Raw genomic sequence first — 27,576 nt, forward strand, 5'->3', positions numbered from 1 at the left:
TGGGGGTGGGGAATTCACAGTCAAGAGTAGTTCAGCAGTGAGTAGTTCAGCAGTGATCTCCCCCTCACTGGCAGTCTTCCGGCATAAAATCATTCTAGAAGTAATTTAGTGTTGCATAGATATTTGATTAATCATTCATGTGGATTTTGACTTGATTACTTGGGCATCACTGGAATTTATTTTTCTGTGGTTTGATACTTAACCAATCATTAATAATCTCAAAGAATTCATACCTTCTCTAAGGCCATTATATACAAATCTTAGTAGTTGTGATGGACGTTTATCAGAATGAGTGGTTAATTACTTGCACTTTCTCTTTTGCCAAGTTAAGATCCAAAGTAAAGCAGGGCCTTTTCTGAAATGTGAAATGGAAACCAGGGTTTCTATTTTAGTTGAAACCTCACTGACATTTCAGCTCTAGATAAGTCATATTAAAGGTCTTGGCTAAGCAACTGAATGCTGTAATCAATCTTTCATCTCTAGAGACCAGGATACTACACATTTTACTTTAGGTGAAAAGTTGAAGAATGTGATTAGTTGGTTTCATCCCAGCTCCCGTTTTCCCACATTGAAAAATCTGGCACAAGGCACAAGCTTTTGTTTCGGGAGGCCCACATTTGAATCAGTGAAGAAAATTTCTGTTCAGAATCAATGTCTTGACATTGGCAAGTATGCTAGCTTAGAGGTGTCTTTCACCAATCTGGCTAGCTCTGCTGATCTCATAGTGACAAAAAATAGATCCTAAATCATGCAGAAGTCTCCAGCCGTGGCATATGCTTCCAATAGAACGGCCTTTAAAAAAAAATCTCAGCAAGGATTAGACTTTAGAACATTAGAAGTGAGCAGGGTCAACTCAAAGCCCTTCTAGTCCAGCATTCAGTTTCTAGTGGTGGCCAGCCAGATGTGTTTGAGAAGCTTACAAGAAGAGTCTGAAACCTTTCTTGTTTTCCCTAGCTTTTGATATTTCAAAGTACAATACCTCTGAATGTTTAGATTCCATCCAGCATGCTTTTTCCTTTCCTTATAGCAGAGGGGATCCAATCACTTTGTTTGTCCTTTTCTGTACATTTTCTTGCTCTGCAATATCCTTTGGAAATACAGTAGACTGCAGGTCTGCCTCTTCCTTGAATTTTGCCCAGCAAAGCCTATTGGCAATACCCCTTTTGTCTAAGGCATGTACTTCAGAAGTCCAGGGTTATTGTTGTCTCCCCTGCCCCCCAGTGGCTGCCCTGTGGAAGAGGCCAGGGGAACCTCTAGTTTCCTGGTTTTCTGGCAAGACTGTAACTCAACAAGAGCCAAACATACATATTTTGCTTTTCAGAGTAATCCCAGAGAGATTTTTGGAGCAGCCTGAGCCTGCTACTGGGGCATGAGGTACTCTAAAAATGATTTGAATATATTATATATGTCTCCTAATGTTCATTGTTTATACAGTTTCTTTATGGTATTTCTATATTGTTGTCGCCTGTCTTGGTAACAAGACAGTACTGAGATGCTCAGGAGAAAGACACAGCTATAGGCCCTGCTTCTCCTCATTCTGGCCTTGCACAGGAGGGTTTCCCAACCTGAGGTGGAGAGCGCAGCCAGCCCTCCCCCCCCCCTTTACTCACCGTTGGGCCAGGAAACGGGAGCGGTGTCCTTGGTGGCCTGGGAGTGTCTGGGTGCAAGCCTGTGATTGGACCTCATGACCGGCTTTTGGGGGCGGGTGCTCCAGGGGCCAGCCCAATCGGGGTATGCCCAGCTTTTCTGGGCATTGGCCCATGCAGGCAGAAGCGGTTTCCGGACACTGGATGTGGGTCCCAGACTCCGCTCCTCCCACAGTGGCTCTTCCAAAATATCAGAGCCAGTAATCGTTAAAGATAAATTGAATCACCTTTATGATATCCCCTTCCAGTTGCAGTTCCCCTCTGAACACCGTATCCCCATTTTATCCAGTTTCACTTGAGATTCTTCTAACTTTTAGGAACTGATTTTTGAGAGATTCAAAGAACTGCAGTGGGATGGGGAGGGCAGTAAAGATTCCTTGTGCATATTCTCCTATGACCGTGATCCATCCAAACTAAGTCAATATATTTTGTTCATGAATCTTAAATTTCATGGGGTTGAAGACTATAAGCTGATGATTCACACACTCACAAACTTCTACCGAAACCTGCATTTCAGTGCATCGGCCATACATTCACTAGAAAGCCGTTATACTAACTTGCAGTGGCAAGCTATTTAAAAACACTGTGGAATTTTATTTGAAATATAGTGAAAGCATTCGCTGGTGTTCTCTGCTACAATCATTTTTCTTTATGCTATGGTAGGCCATAATATTCAGAAATATTTTATGGTGGGAATGATTACTTAAGAACATAGGCACAAAATGATAGAAGACGATGAGAAATGAGCATAAACAAAGTGAACATAAATTGTTGCATGTTTAAAAAAAACTGATTTTACCAATTGCAGGAATGGGACTGAATGGAGAAGGGGCAGGGAGGATTAGTTGGGTGTATTTTATGTTGATAATTCTGACCTATTCCTTGCCTTTGCAGATGTTTCCTTGTTATGGTCCCATAGCCATATGGATTCAGCATTTCAAATAGGTCTAGGATTTGCTTACATTATTTGAGTCATATAAATGACACTCAGGAATTTATTCTGAAAGTGCAGACACAAAAATGCACTTGAAACACACAGACATCTGCCAGCTTGTTCACATTATATAGCTATGTTGTCAGGTTTACAGCTTTTTTGAAAAGGTTTGCTTTCTACCACCACACTTTCCTGTCACTTGTATATTTTCACTGTTCTATTAATGGCAGGGGTTTTACATAGGAAGTATAATACAGAGAAATACACTCACAGCTGTTAATATAGTACATTTAAAAATGTGTGTAGTTGCTAACAACAATATCAACAACTTATCCATATCTAAAAATCACTGCTAGTAGCATAGTCACTAACTTTTGAAGGCCAATTCTAAAATAATTTCCCCCTTTAAAAAAATAGCAGGAGACAGACCTAGTTTTTCCCTATTCCAGTTCCACAGTCCTGACGCAGCTATAGGCCCTGCTTCTCTCAAAAATATTCTTACTTCTCTCACAGAGGAATATACATTCTGAAACATGTAGTTCCTTGGCTGTGAAGGGATCTGAGAATTAACATAACCATCTTGAATTTGGCTTGGAATCCCATAGGCTGCATGCAGTCAGTTCAGTATGTCCTTACTGTCCTACAACAGCCATGCCATGACTTTCTGCATCAGCCATAACATCTGAACTGCCTTCATGATAGCCTTACTAGACCATGCTCCATAGACATTGCAAAGGCATAGATGCTTATGTGCAGAAACTTACTGCTTGGGAAAGGCTGTAGATGATAAAAAGTTCCACCATGTCTGTGTATTAAAAAAGCTTAACCCAAGAATGTACACCTATCCCAAACTATACATTTTGAATCATAGAGTTGGAAGGGGCCATACAGGCCATCTAATCCAACCCCTTGGCTCCAATAAGGAATCAGAGACCCTTTGGTAATGGGCATCATTACCCTGGGAGTCAGAGTGCTGTTTCTCCCCACAGACATTACTGTCAAGGCTTGACAATTACTTTCATTTCAGCTTCATTCCATATCATTCTAGAATGCCCTTACTATAGACAGGGGGTAAGGATGCCAATCCACCCCCGAAGTCTCCAGAGTTGGCAACCCTAGAGAGGAGCACCATCTCCCCTCCAGGGCAAGTCATCTTTTCAAATTGGTGGATCAAATTATTTTGGCTTCTTACGTATTCCGAGGCTGCATATCTGTTTACTAGCATGCAAAAAGAGAAACCTCATTTTTTTTAGTGTCTCAGCCTAGGGGTTGTTTTGTGAATCCTCCAAACTTACTGGAGTGATAGATAAAATGGCAGATAGAGTATAATAACAAAACAAGCTTTAAGGAGTTCAGTTCTTGAGAAAATAAAGAACAGCAAGGTTTTGCGTTCACGCTTGCTTGTCAGTCGTATGTGGAGAATGGGTGTGAAACAAGAAAAAGATGTTTCGTATCATCTTGATCTTTCAGGCCTGTTTCCTTAACGGTTGCATCTCAAAATCTATGTATAAGCAGGCAAATTAATGTGTGTTTTAAAATGATTTATTTCGGCATTGTGGAAGGGACACAGCGCCCTCAGTTCTGGACTCTAACCTGTGTATTTATTCTATATATTGTTGTGCTATCCGTTTTTATAGTTCCGACTAAGAATAGGACTTCAGTTAAATTAATTTTTTTTCTGATGAGAAGAACTGAGGTCTTGTTTGGAGAGAAGTAGTCCTTCTCTGTTGCCTGTTCTTATGCTTCTGTTCAGTGGACAGACCTGACCCCTCCCCTCCAGTCCCAGGGGCTGTGTGTGTATGTGGTTTGCTTTTGTTTTGCTTTTTTAAAATGATAACCCTAAAATTTATGAGGAAAGTCAGGCCAATTGTTTAGGTACAGGAGGAAATTTAAAGTGTTAGAATTCCCTGGAAAACGTGCATAATTTTTTTCTTCTGGGAAAGTAGACCTTGGAAAGACAGTACAGTTACACATGGTCCAATTGGTTATGCCAAATTTTAGCATTTAAGGAATGCACAATTACACAACACTTCAAGATGGGCAGTTCTGGCCTGGATGTGTGTTGTTTATCTTGTGTCTACTTTCTGAGAGCTCGGGGGCATGTAATACTTTTCAAAATATATATACAGACATACATGTGTATATAAATCAAATCAGACATTGGTGTGAGATTAACTACATCTGTCAGAGGTACCAGCTCATTAATTAGAGCAAGCTATGTGATGAATGTAGGTAACTGCAATAATAATTCTGATTCCCCTCTCCATGATACAAGACTTCCTGTCACATACTTATAGCTCAGTAGGTCCCATCCTGCCAGTGGGGGTAAAAGTGGGTCATGAGTTTGGAAAGTTTGAAAATCACTGGTCTAGTGCATAAAGGTAAAGGTATCCCCTGTGCAAGCACTGGGTCATGTCTGACCCTTGGGGTGACGTCCTCTAGCGTTTTCATGGCAGACTCAATATGGGGTGGTTTGCCAGTGCCTTCCCCTGTCATTACCGTTTACCCCCCAGCAAGCTGGGTACTCATTTTACCGACCTCGGAAGGATGGAAGGCTGAGTCAACCTTGAGCTGGCTGCTGGGATTGAACTCCCAGCCTCATGGGCAGAGCTTTCAGACAACATTTCTGCTGCCTTACCACTCTGCGCCACAAGAGGCTCTATGGTCTGGTGCATAGGGACCCACAAAATATGCATGACTCCTTTGTCTACAGTGTTATAAGTCACAGTATACAAACTATGCGGGGGGGGGGGGATGCAATATGCCCAAAATGGATGCATTTAATTTGAAAGATGTTTTGAGAGGAGCTAGGTATCTTTCCTCAACTCCAAGATTCTGTGGTGGGAATATTGTATTCTCTGCCTGCACTAGTACTTAGCTAACAACTGCGCATTTATTGCACAATATAATTAAGTTTTAGAAGTGCCCTGAAATGTGAGACATTTGTAAACAAACAAACAAACAAACAAACAAAGTCTTTATTGGCATACCAAAAATAAAGGAATAAAACAAGAATAAAATACAGTCACAGTATGAAATCAGGCTTACAAAACGAAACGATTAGATAGAATTGTGTGGGGTTACAACTATTCATAGTATTCATCTGTTCCAAGTTTAATAAGTTGGAGATGATCAGGCTGTTTAATAATATCCTGCAACTCTTCTGACAAGGATGGAAAGGAGGATGCTATTTCCTTATCTATGCAGTTTGTTTATGGTGCTGCCTCTTCCATGAGTTTATCCAAATTCATTATATTAGTTAGAATGTTAGCATTTAATAACTGGTGCTTATCCTGTTTTGCTGCACTATGTAACTGTTGGAGCATCTACTCTACTATGGTACAATTTTGCAATCTGCTCAGATACCAAATGTGGAGAAAAAACATACCTATTAATTGTGTTCTGGTGCCGCTTATGCCCTTCCTTGCTAAGTAGGGCCTGAGACATTTGTAATTTAGAACCTAAATATGGCATACATATATGTATGATATGTTTTATAAAGAGCCTCTTGTGGCGCAGAGTGGTAAAACAGCAGACATGCTGTCTGAAGCTCTGCCTATGAGGCTGGGAGTTCAGTCCCAGCAGTCAACTCAAGGTTGACTCAGCCTTCCATCCTTCCGAGGTTGGTAAAATGAGTACCCAGCTTGCTGGGGGGTAAACGGTAATGACTGGGGAAGGGAATGGCAAACCACCCCGTATTGAGTCTGCCATGAAAATGCTAGAGGGCGTCAACCCAAGGGTCAGACATGACTCACTGCTTGCACAGGGGATACCTTTGCCTTTACCTTTTTATGTTTTATAAGTGACTTCTACAAGGACTGTTGATCACCTTATGAACAAGTCCCAGGTGGGAAATACTGCTCAGATGGATCCCATGTTATATGTCTCCCTTCCCAGGTATATAATTGTCAGCACTGAATAAAGCCAGAACGATCTAAGCACCATTAATTTGAAAGTATCTTAACAACTACAGGCTAGGAGTCTTCATAGTTCAGAGACATCCAGTTTAAAATTTATGAATGCACACCAAAGTTTATACCCAGAATTAAACTTTGTTGATATTAAAGCTGTCATTAAGTTTGAGTCCAGTGGCACCTTTAAAATCAACGACAAAATAATTGCTGTGATCTTAAAGGTGCCACTGGACTCAAACTTAATGACAGCTTTCAGCTCCTCAGGTAGCATTGCTGGCCTGTGTTCTTCAGGTGTGTTTGAAATGTATGGTGTCTAACTGAACGTGGCCTGTGCTTACTCAACTCTTTCCCAATTTCACAGGGAAACCATCTGGACACACCGTCTCCTGTTTCTGGAAGAGAGAATCCTCAGTTGCTGGATATCTTTCACCATTTGGAATGCTGGTAAACAGGGAAGGAAGTTCTTTAGAAGTTTATCTCCTACAAACCAGAAAAAAGTAAGTTTGCAAGGAAAATTGCAAAAGTGGATGCCACCTTAATGAATGCTTAATCTTCACTCAGTATGTTTTAATTGTTGTTGTTGTTAGGTGCGAAGTCGTGTCCGACCCATCACGACCCCATGGACAATGATCCTCCAGGCCTTACTGTCCTCTACCATTCCCCGGAGTCCATTTAAGTTTGCACCTACTGCTTCAGTGACTCCATCCAGCCACCTCATTTTCTGTTGTCCCCTTCTTCTTTTGCCCTCAATTGCTCCCAGCATTAGGCTCTTCTCCAGGGAGTCCTTCCTTCTCATGAGGTGGCCAAAGTATTTGAGTTTCATCTTCAGGATCTGGCCTTCTAAGGAGCAGTCCGGGCTGATCTCCTCTAGGACTGACCGGTTTGTTCGCCTTGCAGTCCAAGGGACTCACGAGAGTCTTCTCCAGCACCAGAGTTCAACAGCCTCAATTCTTTGATGCTCAGCCTTCCTTATGGTCCAACTTTCACAGCCATACATTGCAACTGGGAGTACCATAGCCTTGACTAGACGCACTTTTGTTGGCAGGGTGATGTCTCTGCTTTTTAGGATGCTGTCTAGATTTGCTATAGCTTTCCTCCCAGGAGCAAGCGTCTTTTAATTTCCCGATCTGAAAATATTTCTGTGCTGTCACTTCCCGTGCTTTGGGAGTGCCCTTTATGATGTCACATCTAGTAGGAGTATCTGGTGATGTCACTTCTGGTAACATGTGACTTCCGAGGGCATGATAGGAAGGTGTGGCCTTCTGCCATCATTTCTGGGGTTTCTCATAGCCTGAAGAATGTTTTAGGAATTTCTCAATGGTAAACGTGCTACCAAGTGGCTATGCAGTGATGTATTGGCTTCTTTTATGCAAGGTTTGCTAGTATTCTGCTCTTTCAAGCACCCAAAATAATTGTAACAGAATTTTGTGTTATACACAGTGATTTTGTAACATAAAGCACACACTGATATTGGCTCTACAAAATTATACTAGTGAGCACAATAATGATAAGATAGGGCTATTTGAGCAAACTAACCCAAGGAGACATAGATTGGGCTAAGGCACACTATAATTTGTTGCAAGTTTTGGCATACCAGTTTTGGCATACCAGATTGTAAAAATATGTTACTAGTGATCCAGCAAATAATTCTTTATTCTTTTTTATGTCAGACTCCTTTTGAAAAATCTAAAACCTTGTTTTCCTTCAGCCTCTGGAATCTTTCTTTTGTCAGGATGCCCTGGACAAAATCTGTCTTCAGTTGTTCATCAGCAATATGAATGCGATTGACATCTCTCGTAGAAACTATGGCTGTTAGCCATGAAAAACGGAATGTGGAACACAAATGTGTTATAATCTGATTTGCAACCAATTTGTTCCAAAATCTAACCATTAACATGCTGCTATGGATTGTGCGGGCAAGGAGTCCTTTCCTTTATTTTCCTTTCATTCATTCTGTTAAAAAGCCACATGTAGTGAAACAGAGCAACCAAATTTATATTAGAACCAAGTTGCAAAAAAAAACAACAAACCCTTACCACTCAAAAACTGACATCAGAATCAAATTCTGAAAGAAGCCAGGTGATCTTAGAAGCCATTCACACAAGCATTAGAAATATATGGAAAAGGGGAGAAGAGGAATTTATTCCTGGCTTCTGCTCTTAGAGGGCAATCAAATGCAATATGAGCTAATCTCAATCCTACTTGTGGAATACGGACAGATTCTATCTGAGAAAGCTGCCTCTGAATATCTCCTATGCAACACCACTTCTTAGCCTTTTCACGTATAGCACTGCAGAATCCATGCATACCAACATACAGGCTCACCGGTGCTTTGTAGACTTTTGGTGATCATATGGGTCAACTCTATGTTGTAAATTGAATAATACTCTGGCCAGTGTCCATTTTGACATTTTGTATCTAACCATTGTATTCTTTATTGGCCTGGTTTCCTTTTACCAGTCCTAGCTTAATTGCTGTCTCCATTGAGTTGGATCTCATGATATGGCCAAAGTAAGTGAGCTGGAGTATTCTCTAATTTGGTCCTTTATTAATTTGTACACCTTATTGGTAGGTTGACTCACTATTGTGTCTGTAGATAATTTTAATTTTAAGCCTCAGATAGAGAGAGAAGGGGATTCTAACATCCTTGGCCTTCTCCTTTCTCCAGCTAAACCCTAGAACCCTGAGTGGTCACGGAACTTCTCCTTTATCCTCCTCCCCACTTCCTGTTACTGCCTCTCCCAATGCACTGTGAGCAGTGTCCATATTTCAGAATATGAGCTCAATTGTAGGACACTGTTGTTGCCTGTCTGTGAAGGCAAACTGTGAACCTCTGAAGGTGATAAATAATAAGTTTCAAATTGCTGAGGGAAACTGATTGTGGTTAGATAGAGCCTTGCTTGTTTTCGATGGAAGTATCTGGAAACGTGTCTCATGTTTGTTCACCAAACCACCTCCCTTATTTATAAATGTAGCAATGGAAGGATTGCTACAAACAGGAGAAGCCAGACACATGCGAGTAATTATTTCTTTTTTAAAGCTGACTAATTTGTCCACTCCAAACAGTTGAATCATCCTAGTCACTTGAGTGCAGTTTGCAACATTGTTTGATGTTGCTATGGAGATGTCATAATTTCCCCCCCTTCTATTGTGTTGCAATAGGGTCTGTGAAATCCCTGGATTTCTAAATGCAAGCTGATGATTCTGCAAAAATGAGGAAATGGTGAAGAGAGATGATGCAGTGGGGAGGGAGCTGTCTGTTGACCTCACGCAAGGAAAGGTCAATGCAATAAAACGCAACCACCATTTCAGGAGACCTCTGCAAAAGTCCTTGTTTGTTTGGGATTTCTCTTATCAGTTGAAAATATCCCTTGGTTTGTGAGCAAGATCTAACTTTCTAAGCCTGTCTTGCAATTGACACAGTCATCTGTGATAAATATTTGTGTCTTCTGGAAAAGCCAGTGATGTGACCCCAGGGAGAATGGATGGAGCAAGAGCAAGATGCAGCTGTCTGCCTGTGGGTGTTTCACCACTGGGCGTCAGCTTTTCCTTTTATTGCAGAAAGAAGAAGCTCTTCTCCTTGCTGGTGCGGTTGTGATTAGCTAAGATGCTGACATTCTTCCAGGCTGACCTTTGCATAACATTTGTTTTGGAAACAGCACAGGCCAGTATATTATTTTGCTTGTATCAAGGATGTAATTTAGGTTTATTTCTTTCTGCTCTTTGGTGGTATTGAAAAACAGCTGGAAACATTAACCTAATTCAGTACAGAATGCAGTACTGGTAATCACTTTTTCAGGCTGTGTTCCCCTATCATGGTCTGGATTAGTCAGGGGCAGGGTAATCTTGCTTGGTCTTCCTCCCTGCCCTGTTCATCCTATGTGTCTTTTGTCCCCACCTCTTCTTTTTGTGATGGGGAGTCTCAAGGCAGCAGAAAGTCTGGTGGGATCCAGTTTCACAAGTTGAAACTCTTAAAGAAAAAGTACCCTATGACAATGACCTACTTATTTCCCTCATTATAAGACTGCTTTAAAAAAACACAACTCCTAGAAATACGTGAGGAAAATAAGTCCTCAGAAAGATCCATCACATTTTAGAAATGATGTTCCACCACAAAATAGCTGGCGCTCTGTCCCCAGTATGTTGGGTATTTCCTGTTTTGTTTCCATTAATCTTTTCACAATTTCCTCTCCCTTTTCCTCACCTCTGTCAACTGAAATGCACATTTAGTTGAGTTTGAGGCATCACAGCTGAGTAGCCTAGAATTGCTGTTGGATGACAGTCTGACCATTCTGAGATTAGGGAATCAGTGTATTTTGAAAGGTGTCGTATTCTACCTATAGGAGCAGTTTGGGGAAGCAGTAAGTACCATGTGTACAGCTCTCTAAGGCACATAGTGCCTTTTCTGAATGTCTGTTGGTTTACTGGTCAGGACTGATTCTTGAAAGCATGATCTGGCCATGCTCATCCCCCCACGCTCTAGATTTCAGTAGTCTGTATTAGTTTCTGGTCCTCCTTCATGTTGGCCCTCTTTCACAGTCAGAGGTATAGCATAAGAAGGGCACTTCTGTCATTACAGAGACGGCTTTCTCAGCTGAAGGACCTCACCCATGAAATCCAACCCACCTGCTTTTAAAACTGATTTTATGTTGTGTATAAGCCATCCCAAAAGTCTCACCGGAGGCCTAATGTACTTATGCAAGAAAATAGAGGAGCTGAGGCTTGAAGTAGTAGATCACACTGTTTTAATTCAGACTACAGATGGAGGATTATATTTTGTAATGCTTCTTTCTCTTAAAAATAAGCTCTCTGAAAACAGAGAGAGAGGGTATAATTTATTTTCCCTTGCCTTGTGAGGTTTTCAATTTATAGCAAGGTTTTCAATTTATACCAAGAGAAAGAGAGTACATTTTATTTTCCCTTGCCTTGTGAGGTTTTCAGTTTTTGGTTTTTCTTTTGTATGTCTTTGAGTGTTTTGCTTTTGTGTGCAGGAACATTCAAAGTTGGACAGGCACCTTTCATTCTTCCTTCTCATTACTGCCTTGTTCAGCTGCATGTTCAGATTATTCCTCCCTCTCTTCGTCACATAACTAACCTTCTCCTTTCCTCTGACTCCTTTTTTGCTTGAATCAAACACATCACGGGTTTCCCCATTCTCAGAAGCCATCTCTTGACCTAGCCTCCCTCTCCAGCCACTGTTCAGCTTTTCTTCTGCCCTTTGCCTCCAAACTCCATGAGCATTCTGGTTTCCACTGCTCTCATCCTACTTATGTTTTCACCCACTGCAATCTGGCTTCTGTTTCCTTTTAGACTTCACTGGCTTGCCTGATGTTTCTACTTGAGTGTCTTGCAGTTTCAGACTCAATATTCCTAAATTTGCTTGCACAAGATTCTTTCTCCTTTCAACACTGGCTTGACTGTTCGCCATACTTCTAGCTTTCTCTGAACTTCCACAAGGGGCCAGCTTGCATCAGAGGAAGAAGATGATGACTGGAAGATACTTCCACAGAGGGGGATTCAAGCATGTTTCTTGTTGTTGCTAGACAAACTGCTCTTCTCCTCTTGATTTCCAGTAACACTGCACATACCAGTGATCCCAAACCCTGTCCCTTCCTTGCCCCCACCGATCCCATTCCTGTGTTTCCCTTTCTGACACTACCTCCTCTCCACCACTCCCAAACCTGAATACGGTCTCCAGACTGAAAAGAAACTTCCATCAAGCACCTCTTCCACCACCCCAAGAAATGGCTTTGGGACAGCCTTGAGGGTGATCCATAAGCATATGAACATGCCAGAGTTTTCTTTCTGTATTCTGTTCTGGCTGCAGAATTCTAGGACATGGCTGTTTGCGGGTAAAAACCTCCGGCATCAGCTGGATGGGTCAGCTATCCTCGTGATATTCAATCTGTCAGCTGCATTTGACGGGGCTGACCACGAGCTGTTAGCTCACCACCTTGCCTGGACCGGGATTTGCAGAGCAGCCTTCAGATCTTTTTTCTCCAGAGCTGGACAGAGCTGGTAGCTGTTGGGGAGGATATGTTGCACCCTTATCAACTCCTGTGCAGAATGCAACGGGGCATGATTCTCTCCCCACATTATTTAACATCTTTATGCGCCCTCTGGCCCAGCTGATCCAGAGTTATGGGCTGGGCTGTCAACAATATGCTGATGACATCCAGCTCTTTCTCCCAATGAATGGCTAGCCTGACTCCCTTCCTCCCCCAGAAACATTTACCAGATGTTTGGAAACAGTGACAGTTTGGCTCAAGCAGCAACCCCTGAAACTCAACTCTTCCAAGATGGATGTCCTGTGGCTGGGTCGTAAAGGATCAGATCAGGCAGCACGTCTCCCATGCCTGGATGGGGTGCAATCAGAGATCTTGCCCTCAGCCAGGAACTTGGTGCTTCCTTGTCTATGGAGGCGCAGATCGTCAGAGTGGCCAAATTGCCATTCTTCCATCTGCACCAAGCAAAGCTGCTTGCACCCTGTCTGGTCCTGGAACACCTGGCTACATTGATCCATGTGATGGTCACCTGCAGACTAGTCTTCAGTACCTCTCTGTATGCGTACCTGTCCCTGAGCTTGATCTGGAAGCTTCAGCTGGTGCAGAATGTAGCTGTTAGCATCACCACAGGAACATCTTGGAGAGCCCACATCCAGCCAGTTCTGAGGTAGCTGCATTGGTTATTGGTCCTGTTCCAGATCAAGTTCAAGATTTTCATACTGACTTTCAAGCCTGGGCCTTACATACCAGAAGGACTGCTTATCTTCCTATGCCCCTTGCAGGCTGTTTCGCTCTGTGGGTACTATAACAAACTGGTTATCCTCAGCCCTCGTGAAGTACGCCTGGCCTCAACCAGGCCGGGGCCTTTTCAATCCTAGCCCCTACCTGGTAGAATGAGTTCCTGGATGAACTGAGGGCCCTGACAAAAACTGATACAATTCTGTAGGGCCTGCAAAATGGAGATCTTCCACCAGGCATTTGGTGGGTGCTAGGGCTTTGAACCTGGTCGGGTCCCCTCCTCACTTTTCTGGATGACTTCCATCTATATCTGTCCATCCTCTTTCTGTAACACACGGTCCAGTATCCATCTTGGAACAACTGTTAGGTGGTTGCCACGATCTTGGTTAATTTACAGGGGTTATATTGTGGGTTTTAAACTGGGGTTGGTCTCTTGTAATTTTATCATGATTGTAAGCCTCCATAAGCCAGCCTGGCCAAGAGTGGAAGCCAATAAATCACATAATAAATAAATAAATAAATAAATAAATAAAAGTGGCTATTTTCCTAGTTTTGAAATGAATGCATGTGTCATCATTGTGGTTCTTTTGTAGCCCCACATATGATATCCACACTAGCACAGAGCCAGGTTTGGAACATTCTGGCCTGAAGCTGATAAACTAGGTCTGGACATCTTCTTGTTTGGCAGGAGTTCAAAAAACAAAATAAAACTGCATATCATTCATCGAAACAGGTTTGTATCTTCACCATACACACAGAGGCAGAATGCTGTGGACTTAAATAGAGTTAAGCATTTGATACCTGAGTATTTCATGACTTGTGAGTACCACAGACCAGAGAACAGTGATGAAAGGCTGCCATTGTTATTGTGGAGATGACAAAGAAAACCAAAACCTGAAACTTAATGAATGAAAAAGATCAGGTTTGTCTTGTTTAACACACACAGCCTTACACTGGGTGTTTCCTAAAGTATTATCCACCTCTTGTTATTATGGAATACTGATTGCAGTGGTCTGATTTCACATTTAGGTGTTTGTTCAAGAACGACACCAACTCTCCATTTGCCATCCTGACTGCTGGCCCCGAAAATATAAATGCCCAACTGAACAAATAGCCAGACCCCAGAGACCCTTTGCTAATCCTGCTGCAGGCCATTCAGCCTCAATAGTTGCAACAGATGGAAATCCTCTTTTCCCATCAGATTACTCTTTATGCACAGTGTATTAATTTACTGCATCTGTTATAAATTGAGTTGATTTTATCTGTCTTGATTAGCAGTAAAAAAAAGAAGTAATTGACCAATAAATTATTCCCACTGGAACTCTGTTAGCGCCCTGGCTGCCTACCAGAAATCCAAAGATATCCGTGTTCCATTGCCCCATGGCTTCTGGGTGTCAAAGTTGATGTCATGTGTAGGTAGGATTTTTCTCTGCCTCCGGACGAGTGGTATGTCAGGGCATCTTCCCTGTGCGGAATTAGCCATAGTGGGATTTAAGTAATTTTTTAAAATTCAGTTTCAGCTAATAGGGATCTGAAGAATTCTGTTCATTAAATCCATTTTATTTTTATTTGTTCAGCAATCTAGTACAGGAGAACAATTAGATCTCATGTGTGTGTATGTATGTGAAAGCAGCAGGAGGTTGTGGGACACTATGAATAGAACAGTAGAGCCTGAGGTCTTCAAAACGGAGGGCGTGTAAAACAGAATTGTCCTGCCAGGCCTGAGGCTGAGGCCTCAAAATAACATCTGAAAATTGCTGGTCTCCTTGTCCAAGTTTACCACATTAATTTACATCTGAAGATTATATTTCATCTATTAAAGGTAAAGGTATCCCCTGTGCAAGCACCAAGTCATGTCTGACCATTGGGGTGACGCCCTCTAGTGTTTTCATGACAGACTCAATACGGGGTGGTTTACCAGTGCCTTCCCCAATCATTACCGTTTACCTCCCAGCAAGCTGGGTACTCATATTACCGACCTCGGAAGGATGGAAGGCTGAGTTAACCTTGAGCCGACTGCTGGGATTGAACTCCCAGCCTCATGGGCAGAGCTTTCAGACTGCATGTCTGCTGCCTTACCACTCTGTGCCACATTTCATCTATTGCCCCTCCCCTGCCTTACCACTCTGTGCCACATTTCATCTATTGCCCCTCCCCTTTTTCTTTTAGCTCTTTTCTTGCTAAAGGATACAGTGTTCGGAAACTAGTTTTTAAATATAGATGTAAAACTGATTTTAAAATCTTGTAATCTGCCCCGAACCTTCAGCGAAGGGCGGACTAGAAATCCAATGATAAATAAATTATTACCTGTATTCCTTCCATCAAATCTAGTATGGTGCTTGCTTCTCAGTTCAGCAGACTAAACTGGAGTCAAAAGGGTCTGTTCTTTGGCCTTCGCCTGTAGCAGATGTACTCTGAAGTTTGGTCACAATTGATCCTTGTTGGTAGTTTGTTTTCTTTTCAAGTATTTTTGGGCTGAGGGAGTTTGGGGAAGATTTCAAAATGTATGGATTTTGCTAGAAAATCAGCAACCTTTCAGGGACCTCCCTTTTGTTAAACCAGCAGTATTAACATTCATTCAGGCAGAATACTTTTAAAGAAGCCCTGTTTCCTAGCTGTACCTTTCACAGATTCAAAGGATTGACAGGGCACAGTGGTAGCATTTCTGCAAGAGTGAAACTGAACAGACCTTTTTGTTTAAAAAACATCCGATTCACCTCGAGCTTGCAGCTGTAGACAGAAACAAAAACTTTTACAGGAGGCTTAGAGGATCTACTTTGTCTACTTTATACTTGTCAGGCGAGCCTCAACAGTGTGAATGTCAGGTTTACTTTTTTGAGCTTATTCTCTTATTGATCCAGTGCAAACAGTTTTAATGAGTCAAGTACAAAATAAGTCCAGTTTTAGCTGAACTCATGATGTTGCTACAGCAACATAGATTGTACATCTGGGAATGTGCAAGTCCATAATTTTTTTTCTTTTTTTCCTGGCCAGGAGATAGCTTGCATCTTTTCAGACACATTCAGAGTTTGCATAAAGGAACAAATATAGTGCATGCTGAAAGCATTGGAAAACTGCTGTACTTAGTTTCCCCAATTTACAGCGAATGCACATACATTCCGTCTATAATATATACGATTGATCTTTGTGTGTGCATTCAGTGATTCTTATGTTACAGTTAGTGCGTATACAGTAAGGTGGCCAGACATCCCGCCTTTTCCGGGACAATCTCGCCTTTGGGGCATCTGCCCCGTGTCCCACGGCATTCTCCAGATGTCCGGCAGCGTTTTCCAATTTTTTGGGGGGGGGGCATTCTCTCCCGCTGGGGGGGGGGCGGGGGGGCAACGCTGCATCCCACCTTTTGGTGGGTACGATCTGTTCACTTTAATATACAGCTGAACATGTGATACAGTCCCCCACATTTATTGAGGTACTGTCTGGTTTCATTCACAAAATTCATTTGCTCAAGGCAGGAGTCAGAGAAGTTTTTATGTAAGATTCCCTGATGAAGCATATAACGAAACACGTCAGGATCTAAAAGAATGAATAAAGTCTCTACTTTGCACCTTGTTCCTATTCTTTCTCCTACCTAGTGGTGAAGCTTTATCTTCCTCCAGAACATAGCAACTGGTCAAGATTTGGCAGTTTTGATTCAATCCCCAAAACCTCCAGTTAATAGGACTGAAGGTCGGAAGGGGCTCTAACACAGCCAACAGCCACTGCTAATCCTGAAGTACAACTGGATTAACACCCAGTCTGATTGTACAAATAACCTCCTGAAATAGTCACTGTTTCCTGTAAAGATACAGCATTCTACCACCTTGATTAAAAGAACAAGGCTGTCATGCCATAAAGAGATGCTATATTTTCCCTTTCTCAGTCCAGCATGGAGCTGCATCCCAGCTTAGCTTTCAAAAGGCAGTACAAGCATGTGTTTGTCTCACTTGTACTTTTCATTTTAAATAAACAGTGAATGCAAAATAGCCCGTAATTTCCCAGATACCTCATTGTTTACACTGTCGTTCCTAAATGTAATCTTGTTTTACGTTCTCATGCTCCTGTCTTTGGTTTTCTGGTTTCTCCTAACGTGGAGGTCTTCCTTCATTAACTTATGTTGAGATAAATTTTTTTCAATATGCTTCTTTTTCAGGACATCCATCAGTAAGTTCAGTGGTATATACGTAACTAAGATAACTGGTGATATTTTCCAAAGTATTTCTCCAGTTTTTAGTTAAATGAGCTGTTGCCCCTCATTCCCCCCCACCCCCCCACACCATACAGTGCTTCACACAATCTTGCTAAGAGACCAGGCCTATTGATGTGAGGGAAATAAATAAAGGATATAACTTAATCTTGATATTCTAAAGTAAGCAGTTCATGTAAGCCTCGTACCCAGAGTTTGGTTTCTTTCATAAACAATTACTCATAAATTCTCTCTCCAGCTTTTGGAGGTATACCTCTTATTCTTGGGTGTTTCTTTTTTGTAAAATTAAAAGGTAAATAGTGATGGCACAAAAATAAGCAATTAAGACTAGGCCACCCATGCAGATATTGGTTAGTGTGGGAAATGCCTATCTCAAGTCTGTTTTTGCGGTATGCTGAAAAAGCTTTATTGTAGAAAGAAGAGGCATGAAAATTATGCACAGAAGTCCCATTTTTAGACATTTATACTTATGAAAAGGACAATTTTGTTGTGTTGATACATTTTTTTTCTGCAGAATATTACAGGCCCAGGGCCTAATAGGGAGAGAACATACAGAGGAGAAAAAACAGAGCAACACTTTGATGGAAATGCCCACAGATTGATTACAGATCCAGGAGCACTGGTATAGCATGGGGACGGATCATAGCATCAGACGACCTGCCTGCCACCCGATGAGGAGTGGGGAGTGAAACCACGGAGTGGCAAGAACTGTGGTTACCACATGGGTGGGTGATGCTGAGTGGTTCCCCATGCCAGCTGGTGGTGAGCCCACAAACCCCCCTGAGCTGGGCATACCACATAATGGCTCAGCACCCTTTAAGACCCTTTAAGAGAGCCTTCAAATTGGGAAGGTAGGCATGCAGATCCTTCTTCCCCAAAATGATCGGTCCCAATGCCTGAACCACCCAATCTGTGACAAGATACAACCTTTAAAACTGCATATTATAATAAAATGAAAAGAAAGGAGGAAGGGTGGGAAGTGCTCCTGGGGAGCTGCTTAAATCTGCTTGCAAGACTCTGATGTAGCCCCTGCATCATACCTACCTTGGACTCCCATGCTTAGTGCCCTGCTCACCTGCTGACATGGGAGGTTGTCTGTTTGAATATCTGCTGGCAACCACCTTCCAATTGCCTGGCCATGTGGTCAGGAGCAGCCATTGTCTCCTGTTCCTCCTGGCCTATGGTAAATTACGTTGTGATTCTCATAATGGGATTCCAGAGACATTCAGAGGGCCACATGATTATGTAGATATCCATGCTGTGATTTTAATTAGATCTTTGAGGCCTTGAATCAAGTGCCAGCTCTGATGGGTTTTGATTGGAGTATCTCTGTCCTTGTAAATTAATGTGATCTGGCTCACCAAGCTATCTCTTCTCATTCTTCAAGCACTGGAGAAGTTGTGGATCTCAAAACACAGCTATTTTGAGTTTTCATATTTTAAGAACATAAGAATAGATTGGTACTGGATCATACAATAGGGACATCGCGTTGAGCATTCTGTTCATACAGTGGCCAACCTGCTACATCTAGGAAGGAAGCTAGCAAACAGGAAGATTGCAGCAGCAGCATCCTGCCTGTGTTCCCCAGCAACTGATATCAAGAGGCATATATGACCTGGAGTATTGGAGGAAGTAGCTATGCCTCAAGATTAGTAGTCATTGATAGGCCAGGCATCCATCAGTTTGTCCACTTCCCTTTTAAAGCTCTTCAGTTTGGCAGCAAACCCCACAAATTAGCTATATTCTGTGTGAAGAAATACTTCCTTTTGCCCATGCGGAATCTTCCATCCTTGACTATCAGCGGTCAGTGAAATATCCATGGGATTATTGATTTCTGCAGTAATTAACAGGATATATAAAATATGGACCCACCACACTCAGGGAATTGTCCCGTGAAGAAGTACACTTGTAAAACTCTGTCGCACCCAAACTGTATTTCCAGCTGAGCTCTCTTCTTTACATGTTTCATACAAGAACTGCAGTTCATTTGCTGTATTCAGGTGGACATATGCCAGTGTGTGTATTGATGCTGTAAACAAGCAAATTGCAGCTGCACTCCTAACCAGTTAACACTGAGCTTTGTGTAATTTTGCATAGTATGATACTCCATAGGCCAGTTGGTGTGCCATCGAAACCCCAGAATTGTGATTCCTGCACCAAGATAGCCTTAACATAGAAAAAGATGTTTAGACCATCTCTTATAGCAGATTTTATTTATTTATTTGTTCGTTTGATTGATTTATACACTGCCCACCCAGCCAGCCAGCTCAGGGTGGTGCCAAACAAAAGCTTAGTGGAAGAGCTTTGTCTTCCAGGCCCTGCACAACTGTGCCAGATGGGGGGTGTTTGTGTGTGTGCTCCACTTCTGAGTTCCTACCTGTGCAGTACACTTCCCTAAATTTCTCTGGGCTGTTTGAAAAGTTGCTAAATAAGGTAATGCTTTTAAACTGCCAAGTTCAGCATTTCTCTTATTGACAGTGGTGTTAAAAATCAGCTCAATGTAGCCAGGTGTTCCAGGACCAGACAGGGTGCAAGCAGCTTTGCTTGGTGCAGCTCATTCTTGCTTGTTAATGTAGCATTTATGGGTTCAGCCTTGCCAAATGCCATCAGTGGATTTCTAGTTTTACACTCTTTTCAGAATGCACCTTGAAAATAGTTTGGTCACACTCCATCTTACCCATTCTGACTTTTCTAGGATGAAGCAGGAAATTAATGCGCGGCCTTCTTGTAGACCCAGTTTTGGTAAATTTCCAAGCACTTAAAAGTAGCTTTCTGCCTCTCTTTCAATTAGTTTCCAACAATTCCACAGGGCCTGCAAAAGGGACACGCCATAAATATCTAAATTGAAGTGTTCCTATCTGCTGCAGCCTTGATTTGTATAGCATTATATGTTACCTTTTCAGTCTGACTTGGCATCTGCACATAAAGAGCTAGGTCAGAAACTTAATTATAATAACAAAAATCTAGAGAAATGTTCATGTGTGTACTTTTCAGAGTGCCTTCAGTTATCAGCCTCTTGAGATTCATAGTCCCTGTTCTGAAATCACTGATTAGTGCTACTTTTAGAACAGCCTGCTAGTATATGTACCCATACACAAAGAGAGAGATTCCATTCAATGAAGGTTTAATGTTGATAATAAAATCAGCCTAATAGTTTCAATGCAGTCAACAGACAGCAGTTTTTCAGTCACTTCACTAATACTTTTCTTTCTGCCTTCCTTAGGTGACTGCATTTTGTGATGTAGACCAAAAAAAAATCACAAAAGGATTTTATACTTATGAAGACTCTAAGGTAGGCAATAACATGCGTGAAACAGAACTATCTGAAATGCTATTTCTGAAGCACTAGTTGACCACCTGAATTTAGTGAGGTTGACTGTGAGAGAAGTGGCAGATTCTAGGTAGAAGAATGCTAAATTTTGTAACCAGGAAACATGTTGGAATATGCCAACTATAGTTGCTCCATTTGGATTGAAAAATTTGAAATTACTATTGAATTTGGTATTGTCTTAGCTCCTGGAGTAAGAGAGACTGGGATGTGTAAGGAAGTTTATAATCACTAAGGAATGGAGAAATCCCATCTCGGCTGTGTGTCTAAAATTTTGTCAAATTACAGCCTTGCTCAGCTCTTGCAAACCGAGGGCTGTGGTTTCTTTGTTCCAGTCAATCCATCTCATGTTGGGTCTTCCTATTTTCCTGCTGCCTTTAATATCATCTTTTCCTGTGAGTGTTGCCTTCTCATAATGTGGCCAAAGTATGATATCTTCAGTCCAGTGATTTTAGCTTCTATATCTTTAAAAGAAGTACCAAAAGACCTAAAATAAGCCCATTCCTTAACTTACCAGGAGCTGTCCATGTTTTCCCCCCCAAGTTTGTCTTTTGAATTTCAAGGGCTAGACAATTCCTGGATTTTTGTGTGTTCATTAAAAAGGCACTAGAATTCTGGGTGGGTATAGGCCAAGGACATTCCATGCGAGAGTGCCAGATTGAGCATTTGGGCACCAATGGAGTAGATTTCACACTGTGTTTTGGCAGCAGGAAGAGCATTAATGCCCATGGATGTTTGGTCTTTGCAGTAAGGAAACTGGTTCGATGTGCAATAAAGAGCCCCACAATGACACTGAGTTTTTGGATTGTGACCAAATGAGTAGTCCCAAGTAGGACAGCAAGCCATGCCCCATTCCTGTGCACTAGTTGGCACTCTTCTGTCTCCTTATGAATGGCTGTCATTTTGGGTGGGAATAAACAGGCAGATGAGAATAAACTGCTCATAATGGCAAATACTCTTTTCATAAAGATTGCTTAGAAATATGAACTAGAAAGAGGGAATGAAATGGCATTTCCAAACAGAACTTTTCCTACCAGGAAATTCAACTCTCCTACTCCTGCACAACAAAGATCTTGAATGAGAGCTTGTAAAATTAATACAGTAGGAGAGGGAAAATAAAAATGGTGTGGGGTTTTGTGAATTAGCTTCTCCTATGTACATAAATTATGCCAGTAAAAAAAGAAAAAGGATGATGCCTCTGGGGCTGGATCCTACCCATGCTGACGTCAGTGGGAATTTTGTTACTCACTTAAGAGGGACAAAGATTTCTTTTTCATTCTATGCAGAGGCCAAAACAACATTTTAAGGGAAGTGGGGAACCTACGGGGGTATAATTTATATCTCCTGCTCTGTGTGGGAGTCTGTGGCCCTTGCTCTCAAGTGGCATTTCCGGAAGTGGTGGCATTTCCATTCAGTTCCAGCAAAGACTGGACCAAAGAGAGCAAAAATTAAATTGTTGCATGTAAGTGACTGAAGAAGAGCCATAAACATACATCAGCACTCACCACATTGAAGCACACAGCTGAATGTGCAGCCACAGATGCCAAGACTGCTAAGAAACCATATTTGTGGGGAGGAAGAAAGATGTGCTGTAAATAGTTTAATATACAGTTTTCTTGATTGGACTCCAATCTACAACCTTAGAGTACAAGCTTACAAAGAATGTTGCTGGTCTTCTTGCAGGAAACCCCCAAGCCCAGAATACCCATCATCCATTTCAGAGATGCTTCACCACCTTTTATTATTTGTGTTAAATTGGTGAGTATAATCTGATTCCACCTTCACAGAATCTACAGCAAGAAAATAGTGTGTTTCATTTGTATGTTTTAAGGTACTTTTTAGGGCATATCTTACCTAGTCACAACTCAGGTCAGGTTTCCCCCCCCCCCCTTATTTTGGAAGATTAAATGGCAGCATTGAAGATCAAGATGGTAGTCAACTTGCTGTGGTGCTACTTGGCTGCCTTGGCAAGGTGCCGGACAGTGGTGGCCACGTAGACTGGGGGAGTGAACCTTGTGCCCCGGTGGCAAAGGGAGGTGGAGACTCCTCCCCTTTTTTTGCTACTGGCACTACAGCCCAGGGCAGATGCTTCTGGATTCAGGCAGTGGCAACAGGGATGCAACGGATTTCTCTTCAACCTTGCCCACCCCCCCTGAGAAATATAATAATACATTTTTATTTTATCCCACCCTTCCAGGGTGGGTAACAATATTAAAAGCCATTTAAACATTTACAATATTAGTAATATCCCCAATTAAAAGTCCCAGGCAGTTTTTTTTTTTTTTGGGGGGGGGGTAGTGGTGAGGCCAGCCTTTATTGATGGGTGTTATTTTAGACCTTGACCATGGGCCTGGTGGAATAGCTCCATCTGACAAGCCCTCAGGAACTGGTTTAAGTCCTGCTCTGCAGGGCCTGTAAGAAAGGGCTCTGGGTCCAAGCAGCACTGATGGGAAGAGGCTTAACTTCATGCCACCACTTAGGTCCTGGGCAGCTAGACTTTGCGTTTTTAAAAAAGCTGCTGTCTCTAGCCTGCTTTCTGACCTCCACGTCTCTGTACCTGAGAAGCTAGCATGGGGCAGTGATTATAGCTGGGAATAGGAGAGGGGGATAAACAGGCTGAGAACCATTTAGAGATACAAGCTGTTTAAAACACAACATCTTTGTCTCCTACTCTTGCATATGAGCACTGGCAGTACATGGGGCACATCTAGGAAATGGCAAGGGAAATGTGGCCACATTCAGGGCACCTGTTTGATCTACTCACACAGTGAACTGTCCCTGCCTGGCTGTTCTTTATATCTTTCAGATGACAAAAACAAGATGACGGTTTCTGGATCCTTGTGTGATCTGACTTCAGGCAGTGAGCAGAGGGTTGGGCTAGAGGGCCTGTATGGCCCCTTCCAACCCTTTGATTCTGAATCTGTTATTTTGTGTGGCTGAGACTTCCTCACGAACCAGTGCAGTCTGCGTTCTATTAGAGCAGTGCTTAATACATGGCCAAGGAACAATGCTAACGCTTTAAATTACAGCTAAGAATCTGTCATCTCAAATACACCCACGTCAGTAAATTCTTAACTGCAGCTAAAATTGCCCTGATCAGTTCATGATGCGTGCATAAAAGAAGCAGTTAAATGAGTCAGGGCTCTTTTCAGTAAGGGGGCCTTATTGAGAGTCTCAGAGCTTTCTTGTGTAACAAGAGCTAGTTGATGGAACTTACTTATGGGCCATAGAAATGCTCTCACACTTTGAATGGGCCCTGCTTTGGCCCTTGGAGCAGACATGAACAACATTCAGGTAGCCTCAGAAAGCTAGGATGTTTGCCCCCAGGTTCTTGAGAAGCCTGGCTATTTTATACAACCACAGATGTGAGGACTGACAATGAGCTGTTACTCTAAGAGGAAGCCCTTTTGGATTCTGTGTTTGCTGCAGCATCTACCAATCATAAACTCCATGACATAAATCTGACATGTAAGTAATGATTTGGCTGGGCTACAAGAGTCCACTAAAGAGCTTTAAAGCAAGCCTGCCATTGCCTCAGGGCATCTCACTGCAGCCACTGGGGAATTAATCAAAGTACTGATGTTGTCTTTTTGTTAGCTGCTGTGTATGATGAAGTTTTTCATAATATATCCATTGGTTGGTAGAGTTCCCAGGGCAGCATATCTGCACAGTAAATTGAAAGCATGACTGCTTCAGATTTTCAAAATAGGAAAGGATAACAACTTGTGTGCTTTAGAATGGCTGGGAATAGGATTCTTAAGTATTTATTCTGTCTGTGTTAGAGATTTTCTCCTGTTTAAAAAGATCCCAGAACATCAAACTGACTCCTTTTGAACAGCTGGATCTTCTTGAGGGAAGAGATCCTTCAAATTTTAGTGATACTGGGGGGTCAGGGGAGGACTACATCTATTTATCAGATACATAAAATTTAATTCTCAGTTATGGATCCTGTTCTGCTGATATTGTTTCAGCATCTGCTTTGTCCTTGTAATGTCAGAAGATAAAAGGTCTCATCAGCCATCTAGTCTAGTCCTAGCATAAAGCAGCTTATGCTTTCTCTCTGGAACTGCAGAACGTTGTGCTGGCAATCTGGGTGGCAATTTCATAGTACTGTTTGGTTGACATTTTGTATATTTATTCGTATATGCTTTCCTGTAAGCTGCTCAGGGCATATTTTATCGAGAATGTGAATTAGAACAAACATCGATAACTTGCCTTAGAGATTAACATAGGCCAGTTGAGAAAGGACACAAAAATTCAAGGAGCTAATCAATCACATTTTTACACCTCCAGAAGTCACAGAGTTACTCTTTGTATTTTATGCCTGTAGTCAATCAGTTTAAGGAACAGAGAAAGCAGCTCAGGAGTAGCAGCATGACTTGCCCACTTGAAATTATGGACCTGGAGATCCCCTGGAATCAAAGAGACCGTTCCGTTGGGGGTGGGGGTGGGGAATGGCTGCTTTGGAGGGTGGACTCCATAGCACTGTACTCCATGGAGACCCTCTCCACCCCAGATCCTACCCATCCCAACTCCATCCGCACAGTCTCCAGGTGTTTCCCAATCCAGAGCTGGCAACCCTACTTAAAATGCTGTTCTCTTTCCTGACTTTGCATGAAACAGACAGGCTTTGCTAGTTTTGTGTCACCTTTGAACACCCAGCTTCTCTTCTAGCAGCCTTCCCCCACCACAAGAAACCAACTGTGGGCAAGTTTTTATCCTGGCAGAGGAAGTGTTTCTAAACTGGTTAAAACTTGCTTAGAGGAGCTGAACTTTTGTTACTCTGTGGTGATATTTTGCAGACTCAGGCTAAATCTGTAGATTCAGGCTCATGTATTTCTGGGCCCCTTGAACTTTCTTTTCTGTACAGGCCACATGTGAAAGAGGAGATTAAATACACAGCAGCCTGGTAGGTTTGTTTTTCATTTCCCTCAGCTATGAGCTCCCCACCCCCTCCAGTCTCTGCTGCAGTCCTGAAGAGGACAGAGGTGATTATCAGGGAGGCATTGTATTAAACCTGCAGAACACTGATGACAGCCAGTGCTTAGAGTGGGGAAGGGGGAGGCGGAGGAGAGAAATACCCCACAGGCAGACCTGATGGAATGAAAAGCAGGAAATCAAAGTCAGTCCTCTGATGTTGTGACATAAAGGCCACTGGGGCTTTACATATCAACATCCTATCCAGGAGAAGGCTAAACAAAGGCATTGTTTTGCTAAGGACAGGTATTTGCAGTGCTGTGTCCCGTTGTAGGAATCACAGGATGTTGACCATGTAGACAGAATTCAGAGAGCTATAAAAGCAGCAGCAGGAGTGCAAGATAAGCAATAGGAATACAAGCAAAAGTCAATTTAGGATGTTTGGTTTGGAGAAAGGCATGTTGCGGGCCAACATGATTACCATGTTCAGATATTTAGAATTGCCAGAAAGCAGAAAGTGCTCACTAGCTCCCTTGAAGTTTGGAAATCTTTGGGAATGTACTTTAACGTTAGGAAATGCTTTAGGCAAATGAAGCTGCCTTATACTGAGCCAGACCATTGGTCCGTCAAGGTCCGTACTGCTGACTCAGACTTGCAGCGGCTGACCAGGGTCTCAGGCAGAAGTCTTTCACATCAGCTGTGACCTGATTCTTTAACTGGAGTTCCTGGGATAGAACCTAGGCTCTTCTGCATGCCAAGCAGATGCTGTGCCTCTGAGCCAGGGCCTCACAATGACTCATTAGATGATTTGGTCAGTGACTGGAATAACTGGATGCTGGCCGCCATTGACAAGTTCACTCCCCAATGCCCTCTCCAGTCCCAGCTTAAACGGGCTCCCTGGTATATTGTGGAGCTACATGAGAAGAAACAGGAACTGAGGTGGCTTGAGTGAGTACGGAGAAAGACTTGCAAAGAGGCTTTGAGAAATCTTATAGGACTCTTATGAGAGCCTATGAGATGGCAGTGAAGGTTGCTAAATGTGAGTTTAATGCGACATCCATTGCATCTGTTAGCTCACGCCTGGCACAGTTGTTTAGGGTTATTCAGTCATTTACTGCCCTCGAGGAAGAGCATTCAAATAATAGTCAACTGGAAATTAGCTACGAGGCTTTTGCGAACTATTCTGTGGATAAAATCTCAATGCTCCACCAAAACCTACCCCCCCACACACACACACACATTTGATACAGTAAAGGAACTAGAGGCCCCTTGGCTGCCATTGAAGAGAACATTTGATGGCTTCAGATGACTCACATTGACCAAAGTGGATAGGTTATTAGCTTTGGTGATAGATGGCCTCACTGTGGAGCCTGAAAGATGGAGCTCTTCTGCCAGGTATTTGGTTGGAGCCCATAAACACCGTCATCTGGGCCCCCTTAAATGTACACCCCCCGAAATCAATGAGATCAATCTGAGTGATAATTAGCAGCACAAAAAGCTTTTGGCTGGTTACTGGTTACAGGTTAATGGTTTTAATGTCAATTTAATTATGTTTAAATGTAACTGAAATTCTAATGTATTTGTATTTATTGTATGTGTATTTTTATTATTGTGAGCTTTTTTTGGGGGGGAAGTGGTCAAGAAATCCCAAAATTAAATAAAATAAAATAAGAAAGTGTTCAGAACAGAAAAAAGCTGGATGAGGAGGTTATTGGTGAATGGTGGGCAAGCATTTGTAGGGAATGTTTTAGGTATTGAGCATATTGCTGTATAATATTCCCTATCTAGGATGATAAATATTCAAAAGCAGTGCTCCTGATCATGAGGACATAGCCTATGCATGTATACTTCCTTTGAATTAAGATAGTCAAGAACATATTTCCTTGAGGG

At 42.3% G+C, this 27,576-nt stretch overlaps 1 protein-coding gene across 7 annotated transcripts in view; it reads left to right on the plus strand.

Moving 5' to 3' along the window:
- The window catches only part of QTGAL (queuosine-tRNA galactosyltransferase), a 267,594-nt gene that overhangs the window by 234,743 nt on the left and 5,275 nt on the right, over positions 1-27,576 (plus strand). For 6 of the 7 annotated variants that reach the window (XM_077327584.1, XM_077327587.1, XM_077327581.1 and 3 more), the window contains 3 exons: positions 6,856-6,991; positions 20,665-20,733; positions 22,453-22,527. In XM_077327584.1, coding sequence (XP_077183699.1) covers positions 6,856-6,991; positions 20,665-20,733; positions 22,453-22,527 — 280 coding nt within the window. The remainder of the gene's footprint in view (positions 1-6,855; positions 6,992-20,664; positions 20,734-22,452; positions 22,528-27,576) is intronic. The other variant, XM_077327585.1, reaches the window with a different exon arrangement.

This window comes from Paroedura picta, chromosome 3, assembly GCF_049243985.1.
Source record: "Paroedura picta isolate Pp20150507F chromosome 3, Ppicta_v3.0, whole genome shotgun sequence".
In the NCBI taxonomy this organism is placed as follows: Eukaryota; Metazoa; Chordata; class Lepidosauria; order Squamata; family Gekkonidae; genus Paroedura; species Paroedura picta.